Here is a 27,355-nt window from a genome sequence, read left to right as displayed (position 1 = left end):
TTAGAATAACTATCTCGTAATCATTAAGAGCCCTGTAAAGGGTAGTTTTTAATGTCGGCTGTTCAAATTTCCTTTACTGCCGCCGATTGCTTGCAACAGCCTTGCAAAAACATTCCCGCATCTTGGTAACTTTCGAGTGGTGAAGGAAAGTAAATTGATTTCACTTCGATTTCTATTTCAGCTCCACTTGCAATTTCCGTCCCCTTAGTTCGATAGGACGGTTATTATAAGGGGGGAATTTGGACCGGACATTCTAATCGAAAATTTCAACAATCATCTTGCAAAGTTCTTTGTCGTACTGGTCATGTGTAACATAACCACCTGCACCTTTTTTTTTTTCATTATTTAAAATCTGATTGGATTGGAGACTCTGTCCTTGGAAAACGTTGCTACATAATACTAAGACTGTTTGCACAACACTTTCCATAACGAAGTTGATTTCTATTGTCTTCCGTAATCAATTTCAAGAATGAGTTTCCTAAAGCAAAAGCTTCGTCTTTCCTTAGAAGCTTAGAAGCAAACTAATTATACGATTTTCTTCGTTCTCGTATTTGAAAGCAGTAGAGTCGGACCTACAGTCATCCCTCATATTCGGAACAGTTTACAGATCGGCCAATGTACAAAAAATCATAGCAGATCGATAATTGAACTTAATGATTCACTTTTACCTTGCGATCTTTCGAATGCTGTATCCAAGAACTGCAAATTTTGACTTTTATATCAAGTTTTTGAAGAAAAACTTTGACCCGTGAAATCCACAAATTCGGAACACTTTTTTCTTACGGATGTTAAGAAACTTTGATACTCTCCATGAGTACATATTTGTAACAAAATAATGACTTCACACACTGCAACCAGGGAAACTCAAGCTTAGTGATGTTTTATCCATGATCTGATAACTTTTTTGCCTTCCTCACTGAGGTAAGGCTATAATCCTGCTCTAAAAATGAACTTTTAATTAAAAGCTCGATGACCCACCTTCATATATACCTATCGACTCAGAATCGCAAACTGAACAAATGTCTGTGTGTGTGTATGTGTGTGTGTGTGTGTATGTATGTATGTGTTCAAAAATCTTGCCAAGTTTTCTCAGCACTGGCTGAACCGATTTTGATCGAACCAGTTGCATTCGACTTGGTTTAGGGTCCCATACATCGCTATTGAATTGTTTGAAGTTTCGATAAGTAGTTCAAAAGTTATGTATAAAAATGTGTTTTCAAATATATCCGGATCTCAATTATGTGCAAGTAAAAGATGTCCGGATCCATCATCCAACCCATCGTTGGTTTGGTAATCAAAAGACCTTTCCAACAAGTCTACAACATCGAAGATCTGGTAACCCTGTCTAGAGTTATGACCACTTAAGTGATATTTATGTTCTTTTCTGAAGCCGGATCTCACTTAAATGCATGTAAACGATGTCCGGATCCATCATCCGACCCATCGTTGGTTAGGTAATCAAGAGACCTTTTTAACGAGTCCACAACATCGAAGATCTGGTAACCCTGTCTCGAGTTATGACCACTTAAGTGATATTTATGTACTTTTTTGAAGCCGGATCTCACTTAAATGCATGTAAACGATGTCCGGATCCATCATCCGACCCATCATTGGTTAGATAATCGAGAGACCTTTCCAACGAGTCCTAAACATCGTAGATCTGGCAACCCTGTCTCGAGTTATGACCACTTAAGTGATATTTATGTACCTTTTTGAAGCCGGATCTCACTTAAATGTATGTAAACGATGTCCGGAACCATCATCCGACCCATCGTTCGTTAGGTAATCAAGAGACCTTTCCAACGAGTCCACATAATTGAAAATCTGGCAACCCTGCTCGAGTTATGACCACTTAAGTGATATTTATGTACTTTTTTGAAGCCGGATCTCACTTAAATGTATGTAAACGATGTCCGGAACCATCATCCGACCCATCGTTGGTTAGGTAATCAAGAGACCTTTCCAACGAGTCCACATAATTGAAAATCTGGCAACCCTGCTCGAGTTATGACCACTTAAGTGATATTTATGTACTTTTTTGAAGCCGGATCTCACTTAAATGTATGCAAACGATGTCCGGATCCATCATCCGACCGATCGTTGGTTAGGTAATCAAAAGACCTTTCCAACGAGTCTACAACATTGAAGATCTGGCAACCCTGTCTTGAGTTATGACCACTTAAGTGATATTTATGTACTTTTTTGAAGCCGGATCTCACTTAAATGTATGCAAACGATGTCCGGATCCATCATCCGACCCATCATTGGTTAGATATTTGAGAGTCCTTTCCAAAGAGTCCACAACATCGTAGATCTGGCAACCCTGTCTCGAGTTATGACCACTTAAGTGATATTTATGTACCTTTTTGAAGCCGGATCTCACTTAAATGTATGTAAACGATGTCCGGATCCATCATCCGACCCATCGTTGGTTAGGTAATCAAAAGACCTTTCCAACGAGTCCACAACATTGAAGTCCTGGCAACCCTGTCTCGAGTTATGACCACTTAAGTGATATTGATGTACTTTTTTGAAGCCGGATCTCACTTAAATGCATGTAAACGATGTCCGGATCCATCATCCGACCCATCATTGGTTAGATAACCGAGAGACCTTTCCAACGAGTCCTCAACATCGTAGATCTGGCAACCCTGTCTCGAGTTATGACCACTTAAGTGATATTTATGTACTTTTTTGAAGCCGGATCTCACTTAAATGTATGTAAACGATGTCCGGAACCATCATCCGACCCATCGTTGGTTAGGTAATCAAGAGGCCTTTCCAACGAGTCCACATAATTGAAAATCTGGCAACCCTGTCTCGAGTTATGACAACTTAAGTTATATCTGTGTACTTATTTTTCTGGACCTAAAAAAATAGCTGAAATATGTGTCCAAACCACTCATTGTTGTTACCCATTGTTGGTAAAAAGTGAGGAAGGCATCAACCACATAGGTGGATTAAGTTAGTTTTTTGTGAAAATATCAGTTAAATTTAGGTGTTTCACAATTGTGGGAAGCACAATAACATCCCACAATTATGGAACAGACAATTTGGAGGCAGTGTTTTGCTGCTCTTAATGAAATAGTCTTGAGATGCAGTTTTTTGTATTAGAAGTACTACTCTATCTAGTGAAATAGCAAGAGAATTCCAAATAAAGGTCCTAAAAATAGTAGGGTCGACAGAGGACCGGCCCGTGGCTTAATGGCTACGGCTCCCGCCTCATAAGCGGAAGGTTCCGGGTTCGATTCCCGACCGGTCTCCTTGAAATTATTCGACTATAATTGAACTTTGAATATGAACAAAAAACGCATGGAATCAGGTGGGATTCGAACTCACACCTTTGGATTGGTAGTCAGATGCTCTAGCCACTCGGCCACCGAGGGGTTGACACCCCTTGAGTGAATTAATCCGTAGTGGTGGAATAATGTCACAAGGTCATTTACTATATAATACAACAATCCCTTCCCCAACGATTCCCCTACACACCACACACCATTATAATCTATAAATAACTCGAACCGGTTGGTACGGTATGTCCCCGGCTTCTTCTTCTTCCCCTGTTGGTTCTATGAAATGTGGGATCCGTTCATAGAATCTGTCTCATGCGGTTAATGCAACGCAGTAGGCCGGGCCGCTTTAATGAGTGTAATACACTTCGGGGGTTCTCGAAAGTACTGCAATCATTAATAATGACAAGAAAGAACTTGAGGCGTAATCTAACCATAAGTTCTTCCCGGATGCTTTCTTCGGACTGGCTGCGCTTGTGTTCGATTAGATTAGATTAGATTAGAAAAATAGTAGGGTCGACAGAAATGATGCATTTGGCATGCTATTGACAAATTATCTTAAAAGTGTTCCAAATATGTGGGATGACTGTACTATTTTTTTTAACTAATATATTTTATTTTTTATTAATACTTATTTTATTCTAATATTTAACGGCAAAAGTTGTCGAAGAACGTGAGAAGATTAACCAAGTGATACACCTAGAATTAATGACCCTCAACTTCTTCACCACTTCAGTTCTGTTTCTTTTCTTACTCTCCTGGTTAGCTCAGTTTTAAAAATCAATTGAATAATTCCGGTGATCAAAACGAAAAAACCAAAATAGGGGAAATTCTCGTTTGTTTGGCAGGTTAAGCACTCGCTCCTAACTCCATCCAATTTGCTGATTTTCACTATTTAAACAACTAATTTTGCAAAACTTCTGATAGAAACTTGTTTGCTCACTTCTCATTGAGCTATTTATCACTCGATTTCAGTTGAAAACGCTTTTATTTAGCTTTAATTGAATGTCAATGTGCTGATGTGACAACATTAGAAGCACGCTGGAATTAGATGCTGTTCCCCTAGCTGTTGATGTCGTTTTGCTTATGCATCTGTTTCAAATGAAATTTAAATTTTAGCAAAAAGTGAAAGTCTGGTCAACAATTAGAAAAGAGACTGGTTAAATAAAATGAAGCGAAATAAAATTATCTGCCAAAAATATGCTCAAAATAGCACGAAAAAAAACCGAAACTATTTTTTCATTTTTTTTTTGTTTAGATTGAGGTACATCGTTCATAAATCACGACGCGTTAAGTGGCTTGCAAGTTTTCGACAAGCATAAACTTCAATAATCACAGACTTTTGAGTCAAAAAGCTGAATTGATATTACGCTTTTTCAACTGAAAAATCATATTAAAAGAGTGTTTTTGGAGGTTCAAAACTGACGTACTGGACTCGTGACAAAACTCGTGACTCGTGATTTTTCAGCACTCGTCGTATTTATGAAAATTGATCCAACCAAGCACGAAACGTGCTGAAAGAATCTACATAATGTAACTCTTTGCATAAACAAGGGAAACTAACACAAAATCCGATGGTAAAATCGCTTACAAAAGCATGCACATCACCTTTGTGGACCCAAGCAAGTTATATTGTATGAGAAACAGTGTACACAAAAAGCATGTACGCAAGAAAATTAATAGATTTTGCTCACTTAAAAAAAAAATAATCCGGTGAGAGTCTTACCAAGATCCAATATTGCATGAAATTACCCAAGTAACATTTTTTCCCAGGAGTTCTACAAGAGCTCTTCAAGATAGCTACAGCATAGCAGTTTACACCGCGGTAGGATGAAATTCTCTTCAAGTACTCTTTCAAACTCCTGAAGAAATTTTGAAGAGTATTTTATCCTACCGCGGTCCAAACTGCTATGCTGTACCTATCTTGAAGAGCTCTTGTAGAACTCCTGGAAAAAATATTCTTGGGTATAAGACATGGTATTAACATTTGAATGAAAAAAGGGTTTTTTTAAAAACGGTTTTTACATTCAGTTGTTTTGCAATCATTAGTTTTCAAAACACTAATTATTGCAACTTTTTGCAATACTCTACAAAGGAATTTTACAAAAACTTGATTAGACTTCAATTTCCATTAAAATTTTGAAGATTATTGAAAACATATGAAGGTAGGGGCGACATAAACTTTGAAAAATAGTTTTAACGGCCTAATTTATGAAAAACAACCATCATTTGCTGCAACTATTTGCTGCAACAAAAATTGCACTCAATAATCAAATTGACTCACCTCACCCTCACCCAATACGCCCATCTGTTGAAGTTTGCATTTCCTTCCCACAAACCCCCAAAGTGTTCATTAAAATATATCAACTGTAACCAGAAGCCCAATCTTCCCAACAACCCTCCCCGCCTTCCACTGCGGTGTCCAACCGGAAGGGCACCAACCATCGTAATCCAAATAGCCTGCTATACCTTATTAGAATTTCATTCCGCATTAGTCGAGTTTTTCGTTACACCACTAAAACAATTTGATGCCGCTGTCCCACCATCCCCCACCACTCCAATTTTAAAACGGTTCAAATTGAAACCCCGGGAATGAGTGCTTATCCGAGACTCTTTCTGGTTTTTTTTTGGCCCCGCAAATTTGGGACTTCCCGGACTTTTACGATCGATAATTAATTTGAAATGTACCATTAATCACCGGCTGTAAATTTTAGATGGGTCTACCATTACGTGGCAGAGCATTTCATTAGCCGTGTTTTCCAGGGAACGGTCCAAATTCCCTAGAACTACCCCCGCCCGGACCGGACCACCGAGAAAGGTGTCGCTGTCGTTGTCAACCGTGGTGACGCTTTTCGGATTGCCAGTTTTCGCCACCGCCAATCTGCTTTGTAATTTTGCTGGTTCGTGTTGTGTTACAATGGTGCGCGTTCTCGATTTTGGCCCTGAATTTGGAGCCTCACGTGAAAAATGATTTTCTGACCGACAAGATGTGTCTCGATGTTTCGGCCAATTTCAACCCTGGGTCTTGTCCGGTGATGCGTGGGATTGTGGCCACGTGCGTGGTTAATAGGGTCAAAGTGCGTTCTCATTTCAACGACCAGCAACCTCGCCAGTGCGATTCTCTAGCAAAATGCAATTTGTTAGACGATGTAATTTCTTTGGCCTTCTCTCCACTCATGGTAAGCGCTTGATTGATAAGAGAAATCTCAAATCCTTATAGCTAATTTTTAAATTGTTAAAGGATGAATGCCAAAATTGGGATTAGGGTTAAGACACCGCTTAATCTTGAGTCTCTTGTCACATATCGAAAAATCAAAACTACCTTTCAATGGCTGCTGCACTTAGACACTTAGACATGTATAAAAATTACACAAAATTTTGAACATCATAAAAAAACTCAATTTAGAGTTTCTCAGAGAACCGTCCATCTCCAACCCCTTTCGACGCTGTTGGTTCTGCTGATGAGCCTTTCGTGGAACACCCGTATCCTGAAAACTGATTTAATGAAATTCCACTTTCCCGCGTCGTGTTCGAAGCCCATTTGCAGGCGAACAACGGTGCTGGTTGGTTGGTTGGTTGAGTTTGTGTTGGTTTCCAAGGGCAACGTTTGATCATCCCCAGCCCCAGCCAAGCATCCAATTCGTGACTCCGACAACACGTGCGCTGGGTCTTCCCTCTGTCGATTTAAGGCAGAGAGTGTGAAAAAATAATAAAAAGTTTTGAAGGTGAGAAAGCCAAACACAATATATAAAGATAAATTAATTTATTAAATAAAGAAATAATTTATGTTAGATACAACTGCCTCTTCCAATGAACTTAGGCCCTAGTAAAAACTTAGTCAAATCGCTAGTTAAAAAATAAAGCTTCTTATTCTCAAGGCACAAATTTCTAGCACAATTTTACTCCAAACAACCTTATTACCAGAGTTCTACTTCCCTCGGGGAGGTAGGATGTCCCTCAAGAGGAACCGGAAGGACGAAATTGAATAATGCGACGTAAAAAATTAAATCTAATTAATGGCTTCCATCCGTGACGCGAGCGCACCGGCCAATGGAAGGAAGTTTGAGTAGTACTAAGTGCGCGAAAATGGAATGATGGCCTCGGTGGGGACGGGAGGAACCGACGCTAGATTGCCCACCGGCGGGATGAGGACCACAGAAAATTTGACAAATTATGCACCTTTCCGGTGAGCGGAGAAAAGTTTTCCACTAAGTAGGCTTCTTAAAGCTTTAATCACGACGGATCGATTGATTTTCTGCTCAGAGCTGAGTCGTAGAGTGACAACCCAGCCCTATCTCTTTGACGACTACAAATTAGCCAAAAATCCATTTTTTCAACCAATTTTAGATCTTCAAAAAGTATAGGAATGCAGAAGTTTTTAAATTTAATAAAATATCAAGGTTGGAAGTTCATCTCGTTTCATACGACTTTGCCAATGTTTTAAAAACGTTTTTTTAGGGATCAACTTTGATTATGTTTTTCACTAACTTTTCCAATATATTAAGGTTGGGGCGATTTGGATTTCACAAATCATTAAAAATTCATAATTATTAATTCACAAACAAAAAGGGACAATACCGAGCCGATCCAGCGTTTACGGCTGAATTGCTCATTAATAAAGACGACTAATCAGTTCACAATTCTTTTAGATTTTTTGTTTTTTTTTTCGGACAAATATGTGCTTTGATGTGAGTTTCGGTTATTTTTGAACAATTTTATGTAACAGCTAATGTTGGAGTCGGAGTCGGTGTAGTCGAATATTTTAGAAAGCTGTAGTTGGAGATTAATGGCCTATCTACAATCACTTAGCTTAGAATAGTTAAGTAAAGTAAAACTTAGAAAATGTACACAACTTACGTCCGTCATCCACAATCAACTTAGAAATTTTGCTGGGCTGATATACGTTGCTATGCAGTTGTTTGTTTACCTTTGATATTGAAACGTCAACTTACCGTAGATTTTGAAATTTTTCAAACCATACGTCAGTTTCTAATTTGATTACTTTTCCATTGTAGAAGCTCGGCTTCATTTCCATTGATTCAAATTCCTAAGCTAAGTGAAATTTTCTAAGCTAAGTGATTGTAGATAGGCCATAAGTCGAAATTGTTTAATTTCCTGAAGCCGGAGTCAGAGTCGCAAAGTTGACAGATGGCTGCAGTCCGAGAATTTAGTGTGACGTACTATATTGATGACTCCTTAATGGCTATTTTCTAACAGATGTTGAATTGATTTTGAAAAACGTACCATGGAATTTGAACACTTTGTTCGAGGTTCCCATTTTCATGAACGCTTGTTCACGATTTTGGGAACACTTTTTTCTCCGTGTAGGTTCACCGGCCTTCCCTCAGTGTGGGAGGCTAAACATAAGGTTGATATTAATGAAGAAGAAGCCAAACAATTTCTTTTAACATTCCAAAAAATGTCATATGACCTGGCTCATCATCATCACCATCAAAACGCCATATGTAGTTCAGGCAAATGGTGCTGTAATGATCGCTGGAAATATTCCGCCATCCCGGGAATGTTTCCCCAAGACAAGTTCAATTAGGCAGGATTTTCGGCGGGATTCGGAAAGGAAGCCCTCCCTCGCTCTGGCGCTGATTTGGCGTGGCACCGAAAAGCATCAGGCTAATGACAATTAGGTATTATTACGGTATTTGCAAAATTACACAGAAGAAGGCAAAAGGCGCGTACGTACCTGTCCACGGTGAGGATGTGGTCGTCCCTCACCCGCACCCACGACACCGACTTGTTCCCCAGCTGTTTCACCTGTGAGAAGAAAAAAAAGAAGCTGTAATCACTTTGAGAGAGTGAGAGGAAATGAGAGATTTTATGCCAGGGTTGCCAGATTTTGTGCCATGCGCACTCGATCTCGCAGTTGGAATTCGCATGAAAGGACATGACCACGGACAAGGACTTTGGCGGGGAAGAGCGGGGAAGGAAGACAAATTTGACACAATTTGCGCTCACCTTGCATGGCAGATATGCATGTGTTCCTATCTGTGTGGTTACATTACTAACTCCGCTTCCGTCCAGGTATGGTCCGGCGAAGAATGTTCCGCCAGAATTTAGCTTATTTAACGCTAAGGATGTACTGATGTCACCTGTGACGTAATCTGCAATTAATGGAAAGAAACGGAAGAGAAAGAAAAAGTTAATCTTAAAGCTTGCTAATGAATATGGGAAAAAAAACTCAAATGTATGAGTCTCTGTAAAATGCAAATCAATTTTTGGTTTTTTTTTTATATTTCTGTTTATATTTCGTCACTGTCGTGCTAACTTGTCGTATGTCGGTTTTGAGTCAAATTGATGCAGTCATTTTGTGCAGCTCACAAAGATTCGATTTCAATCAATAAATATTCAATAAAATCTAAAAAATCCGTGCATTCTAATCACTTTTCACATGAAATCAGTTTCAATCTTGTGCTATCATGACAAAGCTTGAAAATTGATGTAACCCGAGCAGGGGTAAATAACACGGGAATACCAAATTTTGGTATTACTTGAGCAAATAACAGCGACCAAAATGTGCCCTTGGTTGCCCAGTAATAGATGGTAAAATACCATGAAATCATACCAAAATCTTGTATGTGTAAGGGCACAACAATACCAAACCATGTTATTCCAAGGGTAAAATAATACCTCAAAATAAAACCATTTCAATACCAAGTTGAGGTCTTCTGGATTTTTGAACATTGCTTGAATACCAAAACTTGGTATTGCCATGGTTTGATTTTTAGGTATTCCCGCGCCCTTGGAAAATCATATTTTGGTATTTCTGTGGTCTTCCACATACATGATTTTGGTATGATTTCATGGTATTTTACCATCTATTACTGGGCAACCAAGAGCACATTATGGTCGCTGGTATTTGAACAAGTAATACCAAAGTTTGGTATTTTCATACCATTTTTAGTGCAGCAGTTGCTGTTAGTGAAAAAAACGGAAATTATTCATATGCAACAGCCAAATCTACTCACCTGATGATTCCATGTTGTTATTAGTGATATTCTTCACCACACCGAATGCATTTGTCATTGATGAACGGCCTGTGCTTGAAGTTCTTGAAGCTTCTGAAAAATAACAAGATTGAAAAATAAGTATTATTAAAATGAAACTGAATTGAAATTCACCAAAATTCATTAATCTGTCGATTGACTCGTTTTTCAAAGTATTTGATTATCCCGACTTAGAGATATTTCAACGTTTTTGAAAAAAATATTAGTGTATCACACTAATTTTTAAAATCATCTTTAACATTTTTGGGTTTCAAGTCATTTTAGCGCAAAATTAATTAACTCGTAAATTTTTTTTAACTAATTTCCCATAGTTTCAGAGAAAATTGATAAAACCTTTCAATATTCAAATAATACCAAAATGTGCCATCCTGACTTTTCACAATTTCAAGTCATTTCTGTAGGGGGTATATCAAAAATGTTTAAAATAAAGTTTGAAATTTCCGGTTTTGAATGAAAGCATTCGCTTTGAGACATCATTTTTGCGCAAAATAAATTATTTTGTCAAAATTGGTCAAAATTTTCCCATAGTTTCAGAGGAATTTGATAAGACACTTAAATACCAAAATAATACCAAAATGTGCCATCCTGACTTAGAAAATTTTCCACATTTTCAAGTCATTTCTGTAGGGGGTATATCAAAAATGTTTAAAATAAAGTTTGAAATTTCTGGTTTTGAATGAAAGCATTCGCTTTGAGACATGATTTTAGCGCAAAATTAATTATTTTGTCAAAATTGGTCAAAATTTTCCCATAGTTTCAGAGGAATTTGATAAAACACTTTGTGGTGCTGACCTTTAGTTATGCACACCTTGTTATGCCAACCTTGGATAGATGGTTCCTGACACATGAAGATCTGTCAGTTGACTGATAGATGTCAGAGTGGGAAGTTGTGTGTCAGGGAGTGTGAGTGTGTGAACCGAGAGCGGATGTTCCCTGCAGGCCGGTGTGGCCATGATAATCTGTTCCGTGATAATACGGTACCACAAATGGCGACGAGGATTGGCGAAAGATTGGTAAGAATGTTTCAATTAGTTCGCCAGCTGAACTATCTTCCCGAAGCGGAAGAAGGAAAAAGGTAAACAAATGGTATATTCGTTTGGGTCCGCTGCGAGAATTCTCACTAGGATGGATAATTACGGGCCGTCAGGATTTTCTTTGGTTACTAGTGAGCCGCTTAACAAACAAGCAAGAAATTCAGTGACAACCAGTTAATGGACAACTTATACTGACGTTTGTTATGGGCACTCGGGTGGAGAGCTCACCTGATTAAGAACTCGTTAAGATCCAAGCGAATATAACCAAGAAGTGGCAGGAAATTATACTGTACCCAGTGTGGAGAGATAATATGCGTAAAAGTTTTTTGATCTAAAGTTGAATCGTGTTTATATTATAATTGGAGGAAATGATTGAGGGTCAAGACGATTTTCACTTCATCTTTGTTTTAAAAAACTAACTTAATCCACCTATGTGGTTGATGCCTTCCTCACTTGTTACCAACAATGGGTAATATGAGTGGTTTGGACACATATCTCAGCTATTTTTTTTAGGTCCAGAAAAATAAGTACACAGATATAACTTAAGTTGTCATAACTCGAGACAGGGTTGCCAGATTTTCAATTATGTAGACTCGTTGGAAAGGTCTTTTGATTACCTAACCAACGATGGGTCGGATGATGGATCCGGACATCGTTTACATACATTTAAGTGAGATCCGGCTTCAAAAAAGTACATCAATATCACTTAAGTGGTCATAACTCGAGACATGGTTGCAAGATCTTCAATTATGTGGACTCGTTGGAAAGGTCTCTTGATTACCTAACCAATGATGGGTCGGATGATTGATCCGGACATCGTTTACATACATTTAAGTAAGATCCGACTTCAAAAAAGTACATAAATATCACTTAAGTGGTCATAACTCGAGACAGGGTTGCCAGATCTTCGATGTTGTGGACTCGTTGGAAAGGTCTCTTGATTACCTAACCAATGATGGGTCGGATGATTGATCCGGACATCTTTTACATACATTTAAGTAAGATCCGACTTCAAAAAAGTACATAAATATCACTTAAGTGGTCATAACTCGAGACAGGGTTGCCAGATCTTCGATGTTGTGGACTCGTTGGAAAAGTCTTTTGATTACCTAACCAACGATCGGTCGGATGATGGATCCGGACATCGTTTACATACATTTAAGTAAGATCCGGCTTCAAAAAAGTACATAAATATCACTTAAGTGGTCATAACTCGAAACAGGGTTGCCAGATCTTCGATATTGTGGACTCTTTGGAAAGATCTCTTGGTTACCTAATCAACGATGAATCGGATGATGGTTCCGGACATCGTTTACATACATTTAAGTGAGATCCGGCTTCAAAAAAGTACATAAATATCACTTAAGTGGTCATAACTCGAGACAGGGTTGCCAGATCTTCGATGTTGTGAACTTGTTGGAAAGGTCTTTTGATTACCTAACCAACGATGGGTTGGATGATGGATCTGGACATCTTTTACTTGCACATAATTGAGATCCGGATATATTTGAAAACACATTTTTATACATAACTTTTGAACTACTTATCGAAACTTCAAACAATTCAATAGCGATGTATGGGACCCTAAACCAAGTCGAATGCAACTGGTTCGATCAAAATCGGTTCAGCCAGTGCTGAGAAAACTTGGCAAGATTTTATAACACATACATACATACACACACACACACATACACACACACACACACACACACACACACACACACACACACACACACACACACACAGACATTTGTTCAGTTTTCGATTCTGAGTCGATATGTGTATATGAAGGTGGGTCTTCGAGCTTTTAATAAAAAGTTCATTTTTGCAATTCCGTCGTGAAACTACTTACTTTTCCTGTCATTCTTGAACGACAAAATAGCCTACTTTTCTGTACCAAAAATAACAGAATCGAATAGCAACACTTTTCAAAATAAATGCTGAAAAGTCCTACTTTTCAGCACTGAAATGGGTGCTGAAAAGTTGAACTTTTCAGCACTTGTTTCGAAAAGTAACACTTTTCAGCATTTTTTGATTTAAACGATTTATTGACAAAAAATTAGAAAATTTGACTTAAAATTTCACTCAATGGGTGTTTTTCGGAATTGCAAAAAATGTTGTATGGAACTCGTTGCAAAACTTGATTTTTTCAGCACTCTTCGTATTTACCCAACTCGGTGAACCTCGTTGGATAAATGTACGACTCGTGATGAAAAAATCATCTTTTTGCAACTTGTTGCATAAACTACTATTTTAGAGCAGGATTATAGCCTTACCTCAGTGAGGAAGGCAAAATACAGCTTTCGGAGTTGGAAAAAATGATAATTTGAAATATTAAAATGGTACGAGTAAATAATCCAATGAACAGAAATAGACAGACGCCTAAAATAATGAAAACGGTAAATTTTCAATGTTTTAAATTGTGTTGTTTTGTTCACAGACAGATACACTGAACCTCCGGTGGAGGGTCACATTGTCGTTTGTACCCCGTTGGTTTGACGAAGTCAAATTAAATGAGACCCCATTCGTTTGAGACCATGGGTGTCGAACCATCGGGATTGTAGTACATACAGGATCTAAATTAGAGTGGTTAAAGCCAAATACAATTTAAACAGACCGGAAGTCGAAACCCGGAAGGGTAGACTTCGAGGCTTCGAGCCAGTTGAAAATGACGGGAAGGCCAAGAGTCTGACCCGAGGCTTCGAGCCAGTTGAAAGAGACGGGAAAACCAGGAATGTGACCCGAGGCTTCGAGCCAGTTGAAAAAACGGGAAAACCAAAAATGTAACCCGAGGCTTCGAGCCAGTTGAAAAAGACGGGAAACCAAGAATGTGACCCGAGGTTTCGAGCCAGCTAGAAAAGGCGGGAAGACCACGAGTTGAATCTTAAGGCTAAGAGCCAGTTGATGATGAAACAGGAAGACCACGAATCGGATCCTAAGGCTACGAGCCAGTTGTTGATGGAATGGGAAGACCATGTACCGGATCCCAAGACTTTGAGCCAGTTGTCGATGGAACGGGAAGACCATGAGTTTGAATCCGAGTCGGCGAGCCAGTTGTTAATGAATCAGATAGACTAAGGGTCAGATTCTAAGGCTACGAGCCAGGACTTAATCATTCCAGAGGGACTGAGAGTCATCACCAGAAATTTATAAAGGTAGAGTAAGTGACTGATTGCTGAAGATTCGAGCCCGAAATTGGGAAAAGAGTATGAGAATTAAAAGTCACTCCTCCTTGAGTCAAAAAGGACCAAGAAGAGCACAACAATCAAATAGCTCCAGGATCCAGAAAGACCATGTGTAAAGAACGTCGAGCTGGATAAATTTTGCCTGACTAGACTTCGAGGTTACCCAGAGGTTAGGTCGTTAGCTCAGTTCAATTGTAGGAGTCGTCTCCTTAAAAAAATTGCCTCGGTAGAGTCACTAGGGGGCAGTTGGACCCACAATCCAAAAGTCGTCAGTTCAAATCCCGGGGTAGATGGGAGCTTAGGTGTATAAAGAAATATGGATTGACTCACTGTTTCAAGCCTTCGGACACCTAGTTTTGAGTAGAAATCTCGCAATAGAGAACGCCAAAGTAATACTGTAGAGCGAACAAGTTGATTTGATTTTAATTAGAAGAATTATAAAGGAGGTACACAAAAACATAACTTCCCGTAACTACATCAGATTACAAAATGGTTGGAAAATAAAGAAACTACTGCTACAAATCAGAGCAATATTCTTAAAGAAAGTGAGCGATGAGTCAAAGTACAGATTATTAAAAATATTAGATGATCTGAATGAGCATGTATGGACAGTAAAAAAAAGGGAAAGTGAAGGTGAAGGATAAATTCCTAAGGTCTGCCAGGTGGATAGTAAGGATAGTAGTGTAGAAAAAGTATAAAAAAAAAAATTGAAAGTAAAATGAGAAAATGAGAAATTGAGAATAGAGATGTGAGCCGGTAACATGGAATGAAACTTTCACAGCTGTCATGGAAAGCTTCTCCATGTTGCACTTTTAATTTCTCGAAAGCGACTGTACAGAAAGTTTAGCTCCATATGTTGCACTTTTAGCGTCTTGACAATCGAATGCAAAGACAATAAGAAGTAAGTTAAATTTGAGTATTGGATTTAAAATGGAGCAAAGAAGGGAAACGGATTTCAAGGTAGTGACTTTCTTGAACGATAATATCTTGATCAATGCTTGAAAAGGGATCTATCACTGAATGGGACTGCTCGATATTCGATAGAACATTCTGTCAGCGATCATTTCTCAAAACGATATTGGATCGCTGACACACAACGCCTATCTTGACCGTCGTTGCTTGGCGACGGTCAGTGAACGTAAACACGAAGACGAAACGAACGAAATATGCCTCAAGCCCAAGCAGCCGTCCGAACGAGACAACGTGCTCTTTCTCTTTCTCTCGTTTTTGTCTCTCTCTTCCTAATGTATGCTGCGTGGTGACAGGAGTCATATGATTGCTATCATTGGAGAGATGATCGGAATCTCGGTAGAATGTCAAACGAACGCTCTCCAAGCGATTTTTCTCCTGGAGGGAAGTCAATGATTGTGTGAGTGACTTTGCGTAGCACTCATTCCTTTGTGTGTGAAACGAACGAAAGTAGAATGTAAAAATCAGGTTGTCGTGGTGAAGACGATTGAAGTGTTCTGTCAGCTATCACCAAAAAAGTCGAAATTTCGCAAGCCCTGGATTGATGGCTCGCTCTATGGGGCCACAGTTGATTTATGGAATCATAGTCGATTTTGAATTTTTCGATATTTGCATGAGAAAAAAGAATGATCAGAACAGCTGCTGAAGTAATTTAAGCATTTAGGATCTTATAGTTTGAAATTGTGATTTTACCCTAGTTTGACAGAATCTGAATAAAATCAAACATCAAATCAACATATGATTAGACCTGCGTTCGTCGTGAGGAATCGCAAAAGAGTTCAAACAGTAAGGTGAAAAGGTTTTATAAGGTGGACCCATAAGAGTCTCCTAGCGGTGCTGTGAGAATACAGCACTTTTCCGAAGTGAGAAGAGAAATTGAGACATGAATCAAGAAAAACAGTAAGTTAATGCAGACTTTAGGCATACTTTTAGAAAGAAAACCGCTCATTCGCTCAATTTGAACCGGTGGACATGTAAGGCTAAAGAATAGCTATAATGGTAGAAGACAAAAGGAAAGGATGAGCACGACTAATGTCCGGTTCAGTTAATAAATATTTGTGTGGAAATAGCGATTAGGCCTCACATGGTGACAATATAAAAGTATTATGCTAGATAAAAAAAACCAATAAGTGTAACCGTTCGAGGATGATGTATTCTAGAAATTTTTAAACAAATTATGTGTAAAAGGTTTATACGCAGATGGGACCTTTTGAAAAGGAATCCAATAATTAAAACAAAAATAAAAAGGGTGTGAGGCGGAGTTAGTTGCTAAAGATGAGGGTGGTTTAAGATAGGAATTGAACTGACCCTATGTCAATGATGCATAGTGACAGAATATTCCGTCAGTCTACTTAGTCAGTCTATAGTTCGGTTTTGGAAATAAAATCTGATATGAAATTTGCTGTTGGTATATGCACTGCAGAAGTAAACAGTTTGCTTTGAATAAGAGCTAATCACAGGCCCGTAGCCAGGGGGGGGGCTTCCGGGCTGCAGCCCCCCCCGAAATTTTTTCCAATTTTTTTTAAAATTGAACTACTTTAAAAAAATCTTAAATCAATGATTGTGTATTCTCTTCCCAGAAATAATTTGTAAGATAGAGAATCAAGAATTGATTGATCAAACTAAGTAATTTGCCTGTCCATTGCCGGGCTCAGTTTTTGTAGATTATGAATCCAAAATTTGGATATTTAAAAATTGAGCTGCAGATTTGAACATTGTTCCATTCAGTAACATCTCATTTATCTTGTAGTTTTAGCATTACATTGGTTAGGATGGTCCAAATCTGGGCTTACTTGGGGCTATCCCCTGAAATCAAAGATTTACGCATCACTAGCCTAAGTTCCAAAATTTGAGCTTTTTCTGTCCACTGACCACCAAGTTTGGGCAAAATCGTCAAATTGTATGGAGAAAAGCAACTGTTTCAGTTTTTGACCAATGGAAGGCGCAATAACTATCCAGTTCTTATCAATTTTCAGATCTAATGTCTTCTTTAAATTTGGAAAAACTTTCCCTTTTTTTTGGGTTTTTTGCTAAAAAGTTATTAACCTTCGAAAATAGCAATTTCCGAGCGGACTGCTCTAAGGGGCTACATAGAAATAATTACCGTCATCTGGGGCGAATCGGGACTACAGTCTGAATAGGGACAGCAAAAATCCTTAGATCTTGTTGTCTTATTTTTGATTGTAGAACTTAAGTATGACCCCTGAAGAACCATAAAATAATTTAGAATTTTTGGATTCAATGTGGCGGTCAAAATGGAGGTCAAGAAATATTTCTGGTGTTTTTTTTAAAGGTCTAATAAACCAAATTTCCAGTTTTTGCTTTTTGGGTGCTTTTAAACCGTCAGGGGTATTAAAAAACACCCAAAAAGCAAAAACTTGGTGTATTGGACCATTAAAAAAACAGATGCCGAATTTGATGTTAAAAACAAGCAAATAAAACATGCCGATTTCATTTGTTCCTGGTTCGGTTATCCGAAGTCCTTCGAACTTCGGATAATCGAAACTTTGGATAATTGAGGCTTCGGCTAGTCGAATTTGGATTGTAAAATTAATAGCCCTCCTTTATTTGCATTAAAACCATTAAACTGTTAATACATGTTTTTTCTCTACATTTTTCAAAATTTATCATAATTTCTCAAAAATATTTAGATTTTGTTTTCAAAAACGAAAGCATTTAATATGAAAAACATTTGAGTGAATTTTGACTATTATCAGAAATACAATTCTAATTTTATCGTTTTGGTTTTAAGAATATGGTTAGTAACATATCTAAGACCTTAGAGAAAAATGCTTGAGAAATATCTGTGTGTATTTTTTTATTACTTTTTCGTAAACCTTTTTTCCGAAACCACTCGTCCAAAATTCTTTCTTTTGGTCACATTTTTTTAGTTTCCACCGTGGCCAATCTCCAATTTTTATTTAATATATCAAAAATCGGAAGATCAACTAAGTGAATACTTATTATCAACTAATTTTCACGTTGTGCATGAGCTTGCGATTTTTAAAGGAAGAAATAAAATGATAAAAATATTCAAAACGTTAAAAAAATTTAAGCTTGGATTCAAAAACTCTGAAATTAAATTAATTAAACATCACTTTCAAATTATATAATTTCTGATCAATAATTCATTTTTAAACTATTTAATTTCTATTTTTTTGATTTTACAGATTAGAATTTGCATTTTGAAAATTTTAAAATTTCTTTATTATTTTTTTATAATTTCTTATTTCTGAATATAATTTGTAAATATTTTCCAAAGTTTATGTTGCCACCTTTTCAAAATGGACCAAAAAACAGAGAGCAAATACATTATTAAAAAAAAATAGCTTCACAATTTTAATGGAAATAACTTATTTCGATTAAGTCTTTTTAGGACCAGCGACCAGGTCGGTCCGGAAAACAAATTTGAAATGTTTTTCCTGCTTTGATAATCATATACGACATGTTTGGGCTCGTTTAAAAATATTTAGAATTTTTGTAACATGTCGCGGAACCGCGGAAAGTTTTTTCTCACGAAAAAAGGATTTCGCCATCAGCTAGATATTTTGAAAACTAATGATGCAAAACAACTGTACTGATTTAAAGTGTGTTTTGAACACTTTTAAAATAATAAAACCATAGCTTGTAGTTTTGATTTGTAACCCTCTCAACTTTGGTCAGAAATTAGTGACATAAACTTCAGAATAATATTCGCAACGGCTAATTGAAGATTTAAAAATTTTACACTTTCAAATTTCTAAATTTTCATAATTTTTGATTTAATTTTTTTTGGTATAAGACAAAGAAATGCCAGAAATCAAAAATAAAAATAATAAAAACATAAAAAATTTAAGATAACAATTCAACAGAATAATATCAAAAAATCTGAAATTCCAAAAATTAAAAAATCTAAAACTGAAAAATTAATAAAATAATTGATACTTAAGAAATCCTAAACTAAAAAAAATATCATTTTAAAATTAAGTTATTCAAAATCCAATAAATTATGTTTTTTCAATCTTAATTTTTGGATGCTTTAAATATTTTTATGTTTGAATTCTAGTATTCCTAAATTAATTTATATTTACCAGAAAATTAAGTGAGTGTAATGGCTTTTCCCTTATTTCAGCATTTTAAGATTCAGCGTTTTGATAGTCAGCTTCATGAGGCAATTCTTCAATATTATTTAAGCGAATACATTATTTTCAAACGTTATTTTCAGTCGCATCCAAATAAACAAATCAAAATCTCATCAACACATATTGCTCCCGAAGAAATATCAAACGACGCTTTTTGTTTCTGTTCCTTTTCAGCTGCGTACCGCTTAAGAGAAGTCTTTTCGTAAACCTTTTCTTGACCGTTCCTTGAGATTGGAGTTTTAGGAGCCTCCGTACTACAGGACATTTTTTAAAATTTTCGTTTGAATGTAAAATATAGTTCTTGTAGCAAAATTCAGACTAAGATTTGATTTACAGGAAAAATGTAATTGATTTAATAATTCTTACATAAAGTATTCTTTACTTAAAAAAAAAATAAGATAATAATTACACATGATAATTTCAAAAAAATCAGAAATTCCAAAAATGAAAAAAATCAAATACATAAAAAAATATAAAATAATTACAACTAAAAAAATCCTTAAATTATAAAAAACATTTTTTATCATTTTTAAATAAAGTAATTAAAAAAATAATTTTCAATCATTTCAATAAATTATGTTTTAATAATCTTATTTTTTTGATGCTTCGAATATTGGTATGTTTGAATTCAAGTGCAGACTAAGATTAGATTTACAGGATAAAACTAATCAATTTATGAATTCTTACATAAAGTTTTCTTTATTTTTAATTTAGCAACGTTTCGTAAATATAAAATTTCTAAACCTTAAGGAGCGGCCGTGGCTGACTGGTTACGGTGTTCGCTTTGTAAGCGAATGGTTCTGGGTTCGATGCCCATCTGCTCCCAGCGAGAAAGTTAAGAACACATTTGAAATGATGAATATGAACGAAAAATCAAAAGTCGCTCGTTACGGGGTTCGAACCCCCGTCCTTTGGATTGGTAAGCAAAAATGCTAACCACTAGGCCATAACGACTTGGTGAGCGTGGACTGGAATTAGGAATACTGTTACAGAGAGTGAGTTGTGGCGCTATAACCACGGCAAATAGTGTCCAGGGCATTCGTGGAAATACAATGTCCCATCCCAGAGGGTCTCGGAGTACCAAACCTTCTTAGCATGGTGCTCCCAACGAATACAACCAAATTTCGGAGCGTATGGTGGTGTGTCCCCACGCTTCTTCCTCCCCTGTCGATTCAGAATTGTGTTGTTGTTCGAACACTCAGTGCTCAAACTCAACCCAATTACGAGTCATCTCTGCGATACGGCTTTACGCAGTAGGCCTGGCCGCTTTAACGCTTGTGATGTTTCAATGCATTCTAATGCAATGGCGCACTACAAGTGTTAATAAATGACAAGAAGAGTGCTAGGCGTCATCTAACCTAAGGCACTCTCCAGGATCCCTTCGAAAGATTGGCTGCGCTAGGGTCTGATTAGATTAGAATATAAAATTTCCAAACCATAAAATGTTTTGTTCCTTGAGTCAAGATATTGCTTGAACAAACATCGATTTTAATAAATGGTTACAATCCTAAATTATTAAACATGTATATAGATTAAAATTTTATTAAAAAATTATCTTTAGAATTGAGATCTGATTAAATTATTTTGTCATGTTTTAAAATTTTATTTTTGCTCAAATTCTGGACCAATTTTCAGAATACAATGAGTAATGAATTTGAAAATGGCGTTTAGTCGGAATATTAAAATTAAACATGATTCGTTTTAATGTTTGATGCAATCGAGGAAAATTTTAACGGTTACATATGCATTTAAAAATGGTTACATATGCATTATTAACAACTCTTCCAGTGAATATTTTGGCGTTAAAAATTGATTTAATACATTTTATCTAAATTTTTTAACACATTAAAATTAAACACAGGCACTGATTTTTTTTCTTCAAATATATATTTATTATAGGCCTACACAGAAAAAAATGTGAATTTACTCGACACGGAAAAAATGAATCACATGTAAACTCAGTTGATGTAAACTTGAGATTCGACGTAATTTTTTTTTTGTTGCCATGGAGACACTTCAGAAGCTGAAATTTCAACGATTATATTTTTTTGTATTTCATTAAAATTATTTATTTTTGAGAGCACCAGGAGCTTCGCAAAATATGAAATGGCTTCAATAGCTTAGAACAATTAAAATAAAACATTGTTTAAGTTTGTTTATAAAATTTTAAGAAAAACAAATATTCCAGTTATGAGTTTTATGTTGTGCTAGAAAAAATGAAAAATGTTAAATAAACCATCACAATTATCACACAGCTGAAAATGTAAATCCAGACGGTTTAAAATTTCTCTCAGTATAAAATACAGAAAACATAATACTTATGGTTAGATAAATCGATATTTCTTTTAAAAAAAAATTATGCTTTCAAAAATTTGATTCAAGTTAAGTATATTTTAAATTTAGCGACGTTTATCACGAAATTGGATTACAAAGAGCAGTTCTCTAGGATTTCGGTCATTCGATTTTTTTTGTATTTTTTAATCCGACTGAAACTTTTTTGGTGCCTTCGGTATGCCCAAAGAAGCCATTTTGCATCATTAGTTTGTCCATATAATTTTCCATACAAATTTGGCAGCTGTCCATACAAAAATGATGTATGAAAATTCAAAAATCTGTATCTTTTGAAGGAATTTTTTGATCGATTTGGTGTCTTCGGCAAAGTTGTAGGTATGGATACGGACTACACTAGAAAAAAATAATACACGGTAAAAAAAATTTGGTGATTTTTTTATTTAACTTTTTGTCACTAAAACTTGATTTACAAAAAAACACTATTTTTATTTTTTTTTATTTTTTGATATGTTTTAGAGGACATAAAATGCCAACTTTTCAGAAATTTCCAGGTTGTGCAAAAAATCATTGACCGAGTTATGAATTTTTTAATCAATACTGATTTTTTCAAAAAATCGAAATTTTGGTCGTAAAAATTTTTCAACTTCATTTTTCGATGTAAAATTAAATTTGCAATCAAAAAGTACTTTAGTGAAATTTTGATAAAGTGCACCGTTTTCAAGTTATAGCCATATTTAAGTGACTTTTTTGAAAATAGTCGCAGTTTTTCATTTTTTTAAATTAGTGCACATGTTTGCCCAGTTTTGAAAAAAATATTTTTGAAAAGCTGAGAAAATTCTCTATATTTTGCTTATTCGGACTTTGTTGATACGACCTTTAGTTGCTGAGATATTGCAATGCAAAGGTTTAAAAACAGGAAAATTGATGATTTCTAAGTCTCACCCAAACAACCCACCATTTTCTATCGTCAATATCTTAGCAACTAATGGTCCGATTTTCAATGTTAATATATGAAACATTTGTGAAATTTTCCGATCTTTTCGAAAAAAATATTTTCAAAATTTTCAAATCAAGACTAACATTTCAAAAAGGCCAAACATTCAATATTACGCCCTTTTAAAATGTTAGTCTTGATTTGAAAATTTTGAAAATATTTTTTTCAAAAAGATCGGAAAATTTCACAATTGTTTCATATATTAACATTGAAAATCGGACCATTAGTTGCTGAGATATTGACGATAGAAAATGGTGGGTTGTTTGGGTGAAACTTAGAAAACATCAATTTTCCTGTTTTTAAACCTTTGCATTGCAATATCTCAGCAACTAAAGGTCGTATCAACAAAGTCCGAATAAGCAAAATATAGAGAATTTTCTCAGCTTTTCAAAAATATTTTTTTCAAAACTGGGCAAACATGTGCACTAATTTTAAAAAATAAAAAACTGCGACTATTTTCAAAAAAGTCACTTAAATATGGCTATAACTTGAAAACGGTGCACTTTATCAAAATTTCACTAAAGTACTTTTTGATTGCAAATTTGATTTTACATCGAAAAATGAAGTTGAGAAATTTTACGACCAAAATTTCGATTTTTTGAAAAAATCAGTATTGATTAAAAAATTCATAACTCGGTCAATGATTTTTTGCACAACCTGGAAATTTCTGAAAAGTTGGCATTTTATGTCCTCTAAAACATATCAAAAAATAAAAAAAATTAAAAATAGTGTTTTTTTGTAAATCAAGTTTTAGTGATAAAAAGTTAAATAAAAAAATCACCAAATTTTTTTTACCGTGTATTATTTTTTTCCAGTGTAGTCCGTATCCATACCTACAACTTTGCCGAAGACACCAAATCGATCAAAAAATTCCTTCAAAAGATACAGATTTTTGAATTTTCATACATCATTTTTGTATGGACAGCTGCCAAATTTGTATGGAAAATTATATGGACAAACTAATGATGCAAAATGGCTTCTTTGGGCATACCGAAGGCACCAAAAAAGTTTCAGTCGGATTAAAAAATACAAAAATTAAAATTGAAGAAAAAAGACCGATTTCGTAGAGAATTGCTCAATTAAACAATTCAAGAAAATGTTAAAAAAACACTTTCTCTACTCCTTTAATACAAACTAGCTGGTAAAATAAAGAAAAAAAATGACGAACGAGTTTCTTCAATAAATACATTGATAACTTAATATGAAAATCTTGGAAAACTTTTTTGCATACATTACATTAAAATTTTACAATTCATCTCAATAATTATACCACAAACCAAGTGATGGTATAAATGATTTGCTGATTTTTATACTCCTTGAATTTTTGCACCCAAGCCCCCCCCGAACAAAAATCCTGGCTACGGCCCTGGCTAATCAGGCTCTCAAGTGGAACGTGTGACATTCTATTATTTGCATGATGAAAACGTATGTTGAAAACGAACATTATCGTAAACGAGAGTTTCGGTCCAGACTAGATAAGACTTGGTAAAAAGATCTAGATTTAAAGTGCACATAACAGTTCCCAAGAAGCGTCCAAGGTTTTCAGTAATCGGTAGTCTACCGTCTGTAGAGAAAACGAGATGTGGTGCTGACCTTTAGTTATGCACACCTTGTTATGCCAACCTTGGATAGATGGTTCCTGACACATGAAGATCTGTCAGTTGACTGATAGATGTCAGAGTGGGAAGTTGTGTGTCAGAGAGTGTGAGTGTGTGAACCGAGAGCGGATGTTCCCTGCAGGCCGGTGTGGCCATGATAATCTGTTCCGTGATAATACGGTACCACACACTTAAATACCAAAATAATACCAAAATGTGCCATCCTGACTTAGAAAATTTTCCACATTTTCAAGTCATTTCTGTAGGGGGTATATCAAAAATGTTTAAAATAAAGTTTGAAATTTCCGGTTTTGAATGAAAGCATTCGCTTTGAGACATCATTTTTGCGCAAAATTAATTATTTTGTCAAAATTGGTCAAAATTTTCCCATAGTTTCAGAGGAATTTGATAAAACACTTAAATACCAAAATAATACCAAAATGTGGTGTTCGATCATTGACAAATTCTGCAATTTTGCAATATCAAAACGATACCTTAAATTGGTATGATACTACATTTTGCTCTTGCATAATCCTTAAGACAAATTTTAAAGGGTCCAGGAATACCAAAATTTGGTATTGATACCAGAGAAAGGTATTATTACGCATTTCCCTTGTTATTTACCCATGCTCGGGAAGTGCGACAATTGGCCAAAAGGATTTCAGGTCAGAACGCGTTTGACACAGATACGAGCTCGACTTTTGTAAACATTTTCAATTAAAAGTAGGGACTCAATCAAACAACCATAAAACCTGTTTGTCAGTGTTGCAAAAGAGTGATAAAAAAGCTATCAATAGATTATCTCTGCACCAAAAATATCCGAGAGTATAGTGGCCGTCACTATAGCTTGTGAGATCTCTTCTTGTGTCTCGTGATTCCCAGCGATGTCATTCTCTCTCTATCACTCCTTCCCTTTTCCTCGACTATGCGCTCTCACCGCTGAGTCTCTCAACCTCTCTGAAAACTGCAATGAGAGAACGCGAGATGGCGATTAGGAGCCGACCACGCATGACGCCCCTTCAAACTGCGTTTGCAAAATTGGTTTTGTGGCGGCTTTTGTGGTTAAACGCTGTTGCGGTAGGATGATCGTGGAAGCGAGAATGAGAGAGAAAAGGAAAATGTCAATCGCGAGTGGGTAAACACAAAAACGTGTTCGGCTATATTCGGCGCTGAGAGTTTCAATGAAGAGAGAAGAGCAGTTGTATTTGAGGCATGAATATTCAGGCGAGATAATTGTAGTTGCTGAGAGGTGATATTTTGATATTTTAACAACCCTGCTGTTTGTTATTGTTCACATTGCGTGCTTTCGTTTTGGTTTATTCAAGGCCAAACACTAAAACGTGTTTTTCTCGGAACGTCATAATGGCGGGTGCGACAAGATAGCACGACAGCATCGATTTGAATTTCTGAAACAAGAAAATTTGTCAGACTAAGCTAATTTTTGTTATGAGTTGATAATTCCGGAAATAAATTTCCGGATCAAAAAAGTAAATAGTATACGTGCATGCCAGATTGTCAAACTGCATCTGAATCAAATTCCCATATAAATTTTGTCGCAATTGCAGGCTGTGGCACATAGGATATCTGAGTGGGACAACTTTTGGCACACAAAATGTCAGCATTGCTCAGAGTTTTAACGGTTTTTGTAAGTATATCAGGATTGAATCGAGATTTTAGGACCTGTGATAATCAAAGGGTAAGGCATTGAAAGCAGTACGATCTCAACGAAATGTGCATTCGAAGACCTTTTCGTTAGCAAAGAGTTTCTGAATATCTGAAAATCTTATTTTCTTGAATACCCACACAACTTGCCCTTTTTCTCGAGCTTGGGAGTTTAGATGTTAAACAATAGCTGAGATTAAAAGGAAATACCTGAAATTAGCCAAAAAGGGGTTAATCCGACTTATCCATCATTTAGCACCAAAGGAGAGTGTCTTGATGGATTTTTAGTAATTAAAAAAAATAACATACGGTGATAAAAGATACGATTTTCTGATCATAGTGCATTTGTGATGTTTTTTTAAACAATGCATAAATGAGATACACATTTAGCAAAATGTCTGCGAAAAAGCATATTAAATTAGGGAAAACCTATTTTTCTACAGAGTTCCTCAAAGTGCTTTTTTACTCAGCACAGGGATTAAGGGGTCCACCCAGCGATGCTGTTACCGCTAAAAGCGCGGGCATTGCGCGGATCTTTTTTTTAAATTCCCAGTAATGGCGAACGGATTATTGCTGGATTGCACGACGCTGAGACATAATTCCGGGAAGGAGGCCACGACAACGACGGTGGCGATGGAGCAGATAATGGAGCTCATAAAATGAATTTATTGCAGCGAGTAATTGGGTGTATTGAAACAATGAAAATTTAACAACTCGATTACGACGTCACTGGGTGCCTGCTCGGGCCGCCGGAAACCACAATTAGTGCCAGCAATGTTGACGAATGAAACAAGTTGATCGCCGTCGTCGTCGTCACCATTGGCCTCATTCATTGTTTTTACGCTGTTGCTGAAATAATTGCTCTGCAGTCCTGGGCTCGTTTGGCACCATCAGCTTTTCACCAATAATTGGTGCAGCGAAGTGGAATAAAACAAATGTTTGGGATACAATTATATGGCTTGTCAACAAAGCAGTATTTCAGCCTTTGTGAGCAACTGTTATAGTGTTTCAATAATAAAGTAGTTTAACCCGCAATTAAAAATGAAACATTTAATCATCACCATTATAAATTCAATTGAAATTGAAGTTACCTTTTGCATTGTCACCTAGATAAATGAATCTGACAGACTTTCGACAAGCTTACTTATTAATGACTGTGGGAATGACCAACTAAATTTCATTGAAAACTTC

At 36.2% G+C, this 27,355-nt stretch overlaps 1 protein-coding gene across 1 annotated transcript in view; it reads right to left on the bottom strand.

Annotated features, from left to right (window-relative positions):
* LOC120423678 (zwei Ig domain protein zig-8-like) overlaps positions 1-27,355 on the bottom strand; it is a 298,328-nt gene that overhangs the window by 36,307 nt on the left and 234,666 nt on the right. Inside the window, exons 3-4 of the mRNA XM_052708837.1 lie at positions 9,261-9,406; positions 8,989-9,059 (exon numbers count right to left, since the gene is read on the bottom strand). Coding sequence (XP_052564797.1) covers positions 8,989-9,059; positions 9,261-9,406 — 217 coding nt within the window. The remainder of the gene's footprint in view (positions 1-8,988; positions 9,060-9,260; positions 9,407-27,355) is intronic.

Source organism: Culex pipiens, chromosome 2 (assembly GCF_016801865.2).
Source record: "Culex pipiens pallens isolate TS chromosome 2, TS_CPP_V2, whole genome shotgun sequence".
NCBI lineage: Eukaryota > Metazoa > Arthropoda > Insecta > Diptera > Culicidae > Culex > Culex pipiens.
This window is presented reverse-complemented; position numbering and strand designations above follow the sequence as displayed.